At 40.8% G+C, this 12,985-nt stretch overlaps 1 protein-coding gene across 2 annotated transcripts in view; it reads left to right on the top strand.

The window, feature by feature from the left end:
- The window catches only part of fam185a (family with sequence similarity 185 member A), a 68,717-nt gene that overhangs the window by 53,365 nt on the left and 2,367 nt on the right, over positions 1 to 12,985 (top strand). Inside the window, exons 6-8 of one of the 2 annotated variants that reach the window (XM_080207458.1) lie at positions 2,860 to 2,955; positions 9,023 to 9,157; positions 10,372 to 10,842. In XM_080207458.1, coding sequence (XP_080063584.1) covers positions 2,860 to 2,955; positions 9,023 to 9,157; positions 10,372 to 10,487 — 347 coding nt within the window. In that variant the 3' untranslated portion in view covers positions 10,488 to 10,842. Of the gene's footprint in view, positions 1 to 2,859; positions 2,956 to 9,022; positions 9,158 to 10,371; positions 10,843 to 12,985 lie in introns of those variants that run through there. The other variant, XM_080207459.1, reaches the window with a different exon arrangement.

Raw genomic sequence — 12,985 nt, forward strand, 5'->3', positions numbered from 1 at the left:
GCAAGAAGTGCCATGTTTAGTGTGGGAGATTTACAGATTTGACTGAGGCTACTGAAGACCACCATTGAGATTATAGACTGAAGCGAGGTGATGGAGAATGCACTGGAGTTAGAAGATAAGGTGAACAAATGTTCTGGAGACAGCGATTTAAGATTAGATAAGAATTCATACTATGGGCAGGCTATGCAGGCCAAGACCAAATAAATGGTGGCATTGATACAAAAACAAAATACTGCAAGTACTAGGAATTTAACATAAAAAGAATAAAATATTAGCAGTGTTCTACAAGTTAGGCACTAGTTGTGGAGGGAGAAACCATTACTGTTTCAGATCCTTTTGCCAGATGCTGTCAGACTTGCTAAATTATCTGGAGTTCACTAAAGGATCTTAGATATAATTTCTGGCCTCAGGATTTTACATGGAAATGCACAGGAAAAACAGTGGATTGGTCATTTAGCCCAGCCAGTCTGTGTCAGTGTTCGCGCTTGACTTGGGCCCCCCTCTTAGCCTACCTGATCTAACTCTATGAACATAATTATCTATTCCCTTCACTCTCAATGTAGATTCGCTCAAAATGCATCAATATCCACTTCAATAACACCCTGTAATAGCAAGTTCCACATTGTCACCACTCGCTCAGTAAAGATGCTTCTTCTCAATTCCCTGTTTAGATTTTAATGATTTTCTTCTATTGATGGTCTCTGGTTTAGCCTTTCCCCTGAAGTGAAAACATTAGGCAGAATACTGTGGCTCCTGCTAAGGCAGGTTTGAACAAATTTGGAAATGAGAGCAATGGGCTGTTCTTTCCTCTGGGTGATCTTGCCAGAAGCAGGTTGTCAACATGCTAAATGCTTGGCAATGGTGGATAACCAATTTGAATATTTATTGAAACATACAAGATCCTGAGAGGACAGAAGACGGTAGATACCAGGAGGTTGTTTCCTCTTGTGTGAAGATGAGAATTAGGAGGCCTAGTTTTAAAATGTGGTCTCCTTTTTAAGATGGCGACAAGGAGTTTTGTGGAATTCTCTTCCTTAGAAAACAGTGGTGGGTCATTGAATTGACTTAAGGATGGGTAGGTCATTGAATTGATTTAAGACTGAGTTAGATAGATTTTTGATAGGAAGGGAATTAAGGGTTATGGGCAGGGGGAGGGGGGAGCAAGAAAGTGGAGTTGAGTCCCAAAGATTGTTAGATTGTACAGGGGTGCTGGTGGTGGGAGGGAGAAGAGTGTATGACCCAAAATGGAGGGGATGGAACAGATGCATCAGCTAGAACAACACTGAAGAGAGGGAAAATGCCTGAATGAGCTGGTGGACAAACACGGACTATTAGCTTGAATAAAAAAGTGAAAAAGAAGTGCCAAGTTTGATTGGAGAGAGAGGTGTCAGCTTGAGCAGAAGAAAGACAATCCTCCTGGTTCATATTGGTCATTAACTGCGATGAGTTGCAGACATGGCAGCATCTAACTGGATAATGTCTGGAGTGTTCTCCTATGGAAATTATTCTTATCTGGGGACATGGCAATCTGTTTGGTTAATTAACCAGAATGCACTATTTTTTGTAATAAAAATCAAAACATATCAGTGGAAGTATGTTATTAGTTTCCCTTTTATCATTTTATAGATCAGTTTCCTATGCTTTCAGGGTAAAGTGACATTGTCCCCTCACCTTCCCACTCCTCAACAAATTCAGGTTTAGTCTTACCCCATTTACTCGGTTCACTGATCCTACTGGAATTTCACAGTAACTTTGTTACAGTGTTAATGCAAGTCTTGTGACTAATAAATAAGCTTTTTAAAAAATGGCCATAGGGTCCATAGGCTTAGTGTCCTTGTCCAAAGGAGCAGTTGATGACTCTGTTTTATTGTATGGAGGTGGCCCCTCTCTTATGTACTCAATGGTGTTGCTGCAAACTGAGGCCACCGACTATTCTGGATTTTGTCAATCATTTGTCTGACCATTTGTAAATATAAACTGGTGACAGCCATTACTCCTTCGTTATGTTACCTCCTTCTGACCTAACCCACCAGTTTTTCTGTTCCTCAGGGCTCCCTTCTTGGATCTACCCATCCTTGCATTTTCTGAAATCTTTTTTTGATTGTTGTTCTAGTATTAACTTTGATGAAACCCTCTGCCTCCCAATTAAGAGCTATGGCTTTTTCCTCTGCCATTGACATTTCCTAATCTTGTCTCCTGTGTAACTAATTCTGTGCTCACTTATCGCTCATGACCAATTCTGTGAACCTGCTTCTGCATGACCAATTTTGTGTTCACTGTAAATTTATTTCTCCCTTTTGTTGGCATTGAGGGATCTGGCCTGATCTGCTTGGGCTTCAAATACTGTCTGCTTGCCTACAGCAGCCTGCCTATGCAGCTGTGCCTCCTCTTTCCTGTGCCAACTCTATATCCTGGCCTAGTCTGAGTTCCATTAACTTTATTAACAAATTGCACTCATAATTTTATATACTTGTTTAATTTGGTACTATTGATACCCAACTGGACAGTTCCCTGGTGAGTTTACTGCACTAACCATCTGTTTGCAGAGATGTCCCGAGGATCCGCTGCAGTTACCCTATTGACTACGCCATTCGTTATCATAACCTGTTCTGAGTCGGCTGTGATTAGTTCAGAAGAAATTAGCGATAACATTCACCTCTGTACTTCAACCTTTCACTTCCCCTCCCTGGGACGATGTACTGCATAAGCAATGAAGATCTCCAGCTAACGTTCTACTGAAGATACTGGGGAGTTCGAATAACAGAAGATATACCCCAGTTTTATGGCATATAATTTTTTTAAAGATATTGCTACATGAAAATAAAGTGACAACTAAAGTATTTAATTGTTTACTTGTAGATTCCTCAGATGGCAGTCTAACAGCTTCCACAAAACAGGGCGATCTAGATATTTATATCAGCCAGCTGGGAAATGTGAATCTGCTCACTCAAGAAGGTGAGATTATTACAATCTATGACAAGACCAATAACTTTTTTTTAAAAAAAGATTTGAATTCCCAGTGATCAACTTAAAGGACTCTCTCACTTTTTAACAAATGAACTGAAATTAACTTTGACTAAATATTACTTTATCAGCATCTAATACTCTAAACTATAGAAAAGTCAGAGGACATGATCTTACTGGCTCTTCATTCCTCACTGTCATGGCAGCGAAGATAGAGAATTAGGTCCCCGACCAAATCTCCATTCACTGCAGCAGGACCAGAAAATCCTGCTATTGTGAACAGCCATAGGATTCCATCCATAGAGTTTTATAGCACAGTAAGAGGCCCATTGTGTCTGTGCCAGACATCAAGCGCCTGTTCTAATCCAATTTTCCAGCACTTGATCTATGTCCTTGTATGCTGTGGCATTTCAAATGCTCATTCAAATGCTTCTTAAAGGGTTTCCAACTCCTCCACCCTTTCAGGCAATGAGTTTCAGATTCACACCACATCTGGGTGAAAAAGTTTTTCCTCAAATCCCTTCTAAATCTCCTGCCCCTTCCCTTAAATCTATGTCCCCTAGTTATTGACACCTCTACCAAGGGGAAAGGTTTCTTCCTACCTATGCCCTTCAGAATTTAGTACACCTCAATCAGGTCCTCCCTCAGCCCTCTCTGCTCTAAGGAGAATAACTCCAGCTTTGCCAGCCTCTTAATGTCTTAAGGCAGTCTGTAATCCTGCACTGTATGATTACAATGTTTTCTAAGCAAAATTGCAATCTTTAGAAGAAACTGTCCAAAGTCACCCCCAGCTTCCAATAGGTTCACTTCTCCCTATTTCAGTGAATCGTAACATCCAGTGACTGTCTAAGGTCCTTTCCCTGACTCTTATGAGAATTCCCAAATCAATTTCCAGGAATAAGACCCATTCCTTCTCCATGCCTTGCCAGGGCGAATCTTAGTGACCTTACGTCTGCAGTTCCTTCTCTCTGCCCAGAGACAAACTTTTCCCAGCATTCTGCCTAGTCACAAACAGAGCTTTTCCCCTTCTCTCAACAATTAGTCCTTTCTTGAATATCTCTATCTCTATGTCTCATAATTTGTGTCCAGGGTTTTTCAAAATCAAAATTTATAAACAAAGTCTATAAAAGTCAGAACAGCTGCCTCTCTCCTTGTGTTCAGCTATGAAATATGGCATGTGCGTTTGAGTAAAGTTTTGCCTGGAATAATCTGAAACACTCTGAATCAAGGGTATGATCTTATGGCCTGCAGCACTGCCAACAACAGCTGCTGCAGAGTGCTCGGGTGCCATTGTGCAGGCACCTCAATCTCCCCTTAGACATGCCCCCCACCCCATCATTGGTGGCAATGTAACCCCACCCCCATAGGAACACACTTATTGGAGCATCGGGACCCTCCTGATGAGTCCCCATCACAACCCCCTCTCCGCAGCTCATCCTCGCCACATCCTGCCATGCATGCCCTGCCCCCCATTCCCCGTCTGTCAATCACCTGGATGCGTTATGATATTGCTATTGAAATCCCTGACCCTGTTTTGGACGTAAAGCCGATTTCACGTCCAAAACAGGGCCAGGAAGATACCAGCTTTTTGGCCGCTTCCTGGCTTATTATGCCCATTGACCTGCACTGCAGGTCACACCCTTGATTTGGAATACCTGATGTTCCAGACTATTCCAGGTAAATGAGATAGTCAGAGGATTCAGAGTCAGGTGTTTGGGAACTGTTAATTTTGGGCAGTTAATTATCAGGGGAATTCCCTCCAATGCAACAACAACAACTTGTCCCTTTTAATGCAATAAAATGTTCCAAGGTGCTTCAGAGGAGCATTATTAAATTAAATTGGACACCAATTCACAAAAAGATTCAAATTTAGTCAAAGAGGTAGATTTTAATGAGCGTCTTTAAAGCAGGAAGAAAAGAGATGGAGCGGTTTGAGGTCGGTGGGGGGAAATTGCTGAAAGTACAGCTGCCAGTGATGGAGTAATTAAGATCAGGGATTCTTGAGGGGACAGAATTATCTGTATGTGAGCTAGAGGCTGTTGCAGAAGTAAAAATGATCAGGCCATGGAGTAACTTGAAAACAATGAGAATTTTAAAATCAAAGCGTTGTTTAACTGTAAATGCCTGTGATTATTGTAGGTCAGGCATGATAGGTGAATAGGACTTGATGTGAATTAAGATATGGGCAGCAGAGTTTTGGATGGCCTCAGATTTACTGAGGATGGAATGTGGGAGGCTGATCTCCTGGAAGGAGTGAGAGGAGTGCGTTGAAATAGTCAAGATTAGAGGTAACAAAGGCAAGGATGTGGGTTCAGCAACAGATGAGTCGAAGCAGCGTGGAATGTGACAGTGTTGAAGTTTTGGAGGTAACTGGCCTTGACGATGCAATGAAAATGTGGTTGGATGCTCACTATGGGTCCAGTATGGTAACAGCATTGTAAACAGTTTGGGTTCAACCTTAGACAAATGCCAGGGAGAACAATGGAGTCAGTAGTGTCAGTAGCTAGGAAATAGTGTGTGATGAGGTCCAAAGGCAATGGATGTCATTGAAACAAAAGATGATTTATCATTAGAATCTACATTTATTTCCATAAAGCACTGAATTTGAGGTTGACTATCTGAGGATATTTGGCTTGTAAGCTACCAATCAAATGCAAGGGCGGTGCAGTGGTTAGCATTGCTGCCTCACAGCGCCAGGACCTGGGTTCACTTCTGGCTTTGGGTAACTGTGTGGAGATTGCATGTTCTCCATGTGTCTACATTGGTTTCCTCCAAGTGTTCCGGTTTCCTCCCACAGACCAAAGATATCCATGTTAGGTGGATTGGCCATGCTAAATTGCCCTTAGTTCTCGAGATATATACGTTAGGGGGATGAGTGGGGTAAATATGTGGGTTAAAGGATAAGCCTGAGGTAAGGGTGAGTGCAAACTTGATGGCTTCCTTTTTCACTGTAGGGGTCCTGTGAAAGCAGTAAGCGCCACATCCAGATGTGTCTACAGTATGTGACCTTCTGGATATACATCTGGACTCTGCACATGTTATTAGAACTATGACATTTTCCTTTTGGTTAAAATGAATAATCTGATCTTGTGCACTGAGAAATGACCATAGTGTTTCTGCTTTTATGCTAAATTCTCAACATGAAGAATTTCCCCAAGTGAAAAGCCTGTGATCTCTTGCTTTTTTACATGGTTTCCTCCAGTCTCCAAGCTGAGTGAAAGATAAAGGTTTTATAGTAAAGAGGAAGCAGTGACGTTGATCTTCCTGACTATTGTCTGCCCTGATCTCGAAAAATCCTGTCCCCTCAGCATCATTTAGTGATGGAGACAACAGTGGTGTGTTAATTTTTATCATGTGTCCATACCCATGTTGTTGTTGAAAACTTAGTATATGTTTATGTGCATCCAGCTACAATTGAGACATCAAATCAGCACATGTTCTCTGTGTAATGTCTGGAATTCATGTTTGTTTCATCAAATAAATATTTTAAAAATGGTGTTCGTCAGTTGATAAAGTTATACAGAGACACTTCAGATGTTACAGATCTTTTCACTAGGGCTTAGAAGGTTAAGAGGGATTTGCTGGAGCCCTTGCAAATTTGCTTCCTTACATCAGTGAATTAATGTCAAGAGGGCACAACCTTAAACACGTTAAAGAGAAAATAGAGGAAGGTCAAAAGAAATCTTTAACACAGGTTAAAATTTGGAACATTTGCTGCAAATTGTTGAAGCAGAATCTATCTTTTTTAAAAAATGAATTGTTTGAGAAAGGAATATGAAAAGCAGGAATGTGGAATTGGTTAGAAGGCTTATCGGGGGGGCGGAAAATACGTGTGTTTTAGATTCCGCAAGATGCATTCTGGCTTTGGTAAGTGAGGCTCCTTTTTAAAGGGCTTAAAAATAATCTGGTTAATTTTCTGCTATCATTTTATATGTTGAATAAAATGTCCCTTAATATGACTCCTCGCTGATATTAATTATGCAGTGTTTCCTGGAATTTATAATTTTCTTACCATTTCGTCATGTCGGTGTTAAATTAAGCAGTATGTTTGACTACTGAGGCTCTGCAGTCTGGTCTCTTAGCGCCGGATCTTATAGCAGCTGAATGTTGTTATAGCAGCAAGGAATGTATTAGATAGACATGCGGTGTTTTTCAAAAGGTTAAGGTCTAATCTTTGACCCTTAAACTTAAGAGTGTAATTGGATTCTAGTTCCCAAGGGACTTTAAAGGTGTCAATTTTCTTTTCTGATGGGGTGTAAAAGAATGGGTGAGTTTAAAAAAAAATCTCCTAAATATATATTTCTTCCTGGGATAGGTGAATAATAACAATGAAGCATTATGAATGTTCAATATGCATAACATGGATTTATGTAAACAGAAGGAACTCGAGAGCCAGTTCTCCAGTGTTGTGTTTGGCTGCATGCCTTTACAGATGGAGAGCTAGGCTTCTGAATCAGGCCTCCCTGCATTTGGTGCTAAACTCTTGATTTCACAGGAAGAAACATTTTGGCAGTTTCTGACATGTGCTGGTCTCCTTTGATGGCCTTAAATTATGTTAATTCATTATAACAGGCCCCAAAAGTCAATTTTCTGAATTCTTCAAGCAGCACCTAATTGACTGAGTAGCCATATAAAACTGGCACTGGAAGACATCAGTGGGGTTGGGGGGTGGGGGTGGTGGGGTGTCGGTCCTTCACTCCAGCGGGGTCAGGCTGCTACTCCCTGAAAGTGGGAACCTACTGTAAAGTCCGCTGGAGTGAAACTCTGGCAGGATGGAAGATGCTAGAAACCCCTGAGAATTCAGTCTCGGATCTATCGGCCCTGTAAATCCGGCACTGGGAGATGCCAACACGGTGGGAATGCATGCATGGATCTGGCCGCAAGATTCCCCCCGCCCGCTGCACGAGAAAATTTGTGCAGTGTGACGGGAAAATCGCCCCCAATGACTGGGAAAGTCACTTGGACCAAGGTAACCTACATGAAGAGCTCATTGAATGTTTTTGGGATAGCTTCTCCAACCGGAGAGCTATCCCAGAGCTGGTATTGTGCACCGAGTTAAGAGTAATTAATGCTCTGTAGGTGGCAGCATCCATAGCATTCAGTTTGAAAGAAGGAGTGGTTTTGAGACTATAGGTGGAATTTTCCTAAAAATAGCAAGCTGCTGAGTTCTGACTGAAAACTTGTGTGTGTTTCTCTTCGGATGTATAGCCGCATTTTCAGAGCAGATCCTCTGGCACTCTGTCAAAAAAAATTAGGGATATGCTTTGCGCCTCACTCTGGAGGGACGGGATTTGATAGAGCGATCCCTCCGACCCACCTCCAACCTCCATGACTATGGAGGATACACCTCCCTCCTCTCTCCCTCCCCCACCCAGTGGAATTATTGGCAGGACAATCCCCACCCTGCCAAGCTGATGCTGCAGCACACCCCCTTTTACCTCCCCCTCGGGGGAGGATACTGCCAGAAGGCAATGTCCAACCTTGGCCTCAACCCCGAGGGCCTTCTATCTTTAAACGATGACTCCTAATCCAGATTCTCCCGCAAGAGGAAATATTATCTCCACATCCACATGTTAAGACCCCTCAGAATCTTGTGTTTTAATCAAATTGCCACTTAACACTTCTAAATACCAGCAGATACAAGCCGAGCCTTATCCAACCTTTCTGCATAGTCTGGTAAACATTGTCATCCTTCCTTAAATAATGTGACCAGTACTATACACAGTACTCCAAATATGGTCTCAGTAGTACCCTGTAAAACAGAAGCATATTCAATCCCCTTGCAATAAATGATAACATTCTATTAACTTTCCTAAGTACTTGCTGAATTACACACTAGCCTTTTATAATTCATGCAATAGGACACCCACTGAATATCAGACTGGTGCAATCCATCACCATTTAGATAATATGCGTTTTTCTTATTCTTCCTGCCAAAATGGGACAATTCCATATTTTCCCACTTTATACTCCATGGACTAAGTTATTGACATTTTAAGATGTATATATTTTTAAGAAGTCTATACGTTAATTTTTTTCATTGTCTTGATCTTGACAGGTTCTATCACATTAAAAGTGCCCAAAGCCCTAACAGCTGAGCTACAGTTATCAGGAGCCATTGTAGAGGTCAGTCCTGAGATTCATTTGGAGGATGTTGATAGCAACACACAGGAAGATCACCAAATTATTCATGGTAAGATGAACTTTAAGAGGAATAAATATAAAGTTGTTGTGAATACAACTCATTGTATTTGTAAGATTAGCATTGTAAGATCTTTTGTAAGATTAGCATTTTAGAGAAACTGCTCCATTAAATAATGAATTCTGCGCTATACAATATTTAGTTACCAATTTTTTGCCTCTGGCAAAATGTTGGCTAAAATAATTTAAAACAAAATAATTGAAAAATTGAACCACAGTTTTTCTCATCCCAATTTCTATGATCACTTGTTTTTGTTTCATTATTAATCATGATTCTATAACTTTCTTTCCAAACTCTGCTGATACTTACCTAAGTTAAATAGTAATATTTTTGAATCTGGTGAAGTAAAATTTTTTCGTTTTTTTTTCCCATTTTAATTTCCTTTTTTGTTGCTATATCAAAACTCTAGTGCACAGCTGGCACTGAAACATAGCCCAATGTTTTTGTATTGTAGTGTGCTGTATCACATCATCCTGAAAATCAAAACTTAATTTCAATTTGAAACTTGTTTTGCACTTGCTTAGAATTGTTTTGAAGAACATTGAGCATTGGACTCTTTTCAAATGTTGTATGAATATTTGCATAATGTGTATCATTAAAGCAAATAAAATGTTATTTCCACGGACAGTCTTGAATGGCACTTCCTTGCCTTTGAATCTGGACTGTAACATTAAAATATGTAAATTCGAAAGCATTGCTCCTTATCCAATTGCAAGGTAGATGTATAAATATATTCAGCAGACTAGCAAACATCGTGGAGAAAAAAATCAGTTAAAGCTCCAAGTCGATGAATCATCATCAACCTGAAACATTAACATTATTTTCCTTGCCATGTACGCTACCAGGCCTGCTGAGTATTTCCAGCGCTTTGTTTCTGTTTCAGATTTTCAGCATTTGGCGTATTTGCTGTTGTTTTTAAAAAAAGTTTGTAACCAAACCAGTGTTTGAAATATTTCAAGCTTATTCTGTCAAAATTAACAGGCAGACTTGAGAAATAAATATATGCAGGCCACATAAACACAAAAGGCTCAAAGTAAATCAATAACTTTAAAAATAGATCATTTGAACAAAACAATGACAACTATGTTTTATTAAACAACAGAGCGGCAATGGGAAGAGATTTGCAAAACAAATGTAGCTGAAAGAATAAATTGTTGGGTACAACTTCTTCAGTAAATAATGCATCATTTCCCCTGTGATTTCAGCTTTTCTGAATAGTAGAGAAGAAGGTGCTCATTTAATCAAGGCTGATGCAGTGCGTGGTATGCTGAATGTTAAAAGCCAGAGTTGGATTGAATCTCTCAAATTAAAGTCATTGTAATAAGTCCTTACACCGATTAGATGTTTGTTTTCACTTTACCAATGAGTTTCAAGTTTCATATATAATTTTTAGATGCACTTGCGATACTTAACTGCAAAGAAAATTATTTTAATCATGTTCATTATCACTGTGTCATAAACTGTTTAAAAAATTGACCATGATTTCTAGTCAAATGTTTGCTTGTTTTCAGATGTTTTAAGTTTGTAACTTAATTTTTTTGAACAAAAAAATCAAATGTTAAGATATTGTTTCCTCAATTCAATGGTCACAGTCATCTTTTTTGGTAATGGTCACAATCCTGAACCTGTCCAATATTTTAATAACTTTCTTAATAAATATAAACAAAAATGCTCAACATTTTGCCATATTGCAGATTGATTGTTAAAATTTGTTGTTCTGAGATCGTTTCATCTTTTACGGAAGCTGCTTGTAACACAGGTCACCAGTAAATACACAGAATGTATCTGAATTACATGAAAACTGTACGAATGGGACTTCCCAACACAAAGACACCTGCAAAAAATGAGCACTTGGTGACTCCTAAATAACCAATATTGGAGTGGATAATGCTGCATGTCAACCATGAACATACAAAGTTTTATGTACCAAGTCTGTTTGAAACTTAAAACATTGAGTGCAAAGCAGCAACAGGTGAAAAAATAGCCTCCATGAACTGGCTCAACAGAGCAGCAGTAGTTTGCATGGTATTTTTCTGGGGTGGAGAGGTTTATCTGTAAAAACAGATGCTGGTTAAAGAGTGCACTATTCCACATAAGTGAGAAGCTACACCCACATAATTTCCCAACCCTTCTGGATTGTCTAGTATTGTCCTGAAATGAGACATGGGTCTCTAAAGACCTGGAAACTCATTGGATTTTCTATACAGATAATGTGCATGGTGATTACTGCATTCAAATTTCCCTCTGCAGTCTGCACCACCCTGACCTCCCTCTGCTCCAAATGTCATCTAATATGCCATTACAGAGAGCCATGACTGCTTAGAGGGGAGTTAGGAGGAGATGGAGAATTAGAAATTGATGGTGGTGACTTTCAAGACAGGATATGAAATCTGGGTTTCTCTGAAGATTGGTAGGAATAGATGGACACTGAAATGGAGGCTTCAGGAAATGGAGACGGGTCTTGGGGAACAAAGAGGACTGGGAGTTAGGAGATTGGGACTGCAATGGGGAGAAAGTTGGGAGAATGGGATAAATGCACTGTCATTGTTTGCAGAGTATTGGGAGCAGCATTGTGAGAGAAGCAGCTAGCAAGTTGTAGAAAAAATAGAAGCCTCAACACCAGGTTGAAGTCCAGCAGGTTTATTTAGAATCAGGAGCTTTTGGAGTGTTGCTCCTTCATCAGGTGAGTGGAGAGGTAGGTTCACAAACATGGCATATATAGGTGAAGACACAATTGCAAGACAGTGGTTGGAATGCAAATCTTAACAGGTAGTCAAGTCTGGAGAGGTACTGATTTCACAACACCATGTTAAAGTCCAACAGGTTTATTTGGAATCACAAACTTTCGGAGCACTTTCTTCATCACTCACTTGTTTGCAAAGCGGACTTACAGTTGGGTGCAGCAGGTTCTGTACTGTACTGCAGAGGGTGTGGTGATGGTCCTGGTCATCTGCTGTGTGTACCACCTCACAGGTGATGAGCTTGATGGTGTCAACGTCCACCACCACAATGACAGGATCCAGTATTAGATGGGGAGGCTGGAGAATAGCAGTTGGCATCTCCACCAGCACATCGAGGTCTCAGGTAAATAGGATGTATATGGACAGGGAGGGAAGTTTGAACTCTGTCCTGTAATGGAGGTGTAGAGTCATTATCTTGTTACTCAACTAAAATGGTGTCTTCCAAAATCAAAAGTAGGATCAGTTCTATCTACGAGGGGGTATAATGAAATGTGGGAGGACTAGTAAGCTGGGCTCTGGGACTTCTTGGGATGCATACCCGTTTGTTAGTGCTGCTATGGTGGATAGGGTCCAGGTCAATTGCACAGGACTCTGAGCGTGCTGCAGGGAGTTGCCTGTGTCCCTGTGCTGGTGGAGGCTGCGAGTGAGCACTGAGTTCTACCTGAGTCCATTCATCGTCAGACATGCTCTGGGGGCTCAGAGCTGCTGGGTAGCTGAGTACGTGGCACGCGAGTGAAATACAGGAATTGCTGAAGTGATTGTTGCTGGAGGCCAAGCTCTGCATAGCCACAGAAATGATCCCTGTCCTTGCCAATGGCCTCTGCAGCTGCCTGTCTGAATTCAGTGAAGGTCACTGCTATCCCTCCCCCTTGGTCTGGGCTCACTCATATATTGTGTGTGAATTTGAACTGTATGGAGACAAAAGAAAGACATGGTCAGAAGCGATTGAGCAGAGGTTGTGTAAAATGCATGTCCTGTATGTATGGTGTGCCCTACCCAGAAGGGACAGATAGTGGAGTGTGAATAAAAAGACAGATGGGGTGGTGATGTTGTGAAAGTCTTGTTGAGATAGTGAGTG

This window comes from Carcharhinus amblyrhynchos, chromosome 19 (genome assembly GCF_965287045.1).
Source record: "Carcharhinus amblyrhynchos chromosome 19, sCarAmb.v2.hapA, whole genome shotgun sequence".
Classification (NCBI taxonomy): domain Eukaryota; kingdom Metazoa; phylum Chordata; class Chondrichthyes; order Carcharhiniformes; family Carcharhinidae; genus Carcharhinus; species Carcharhinus amblyrhynchos.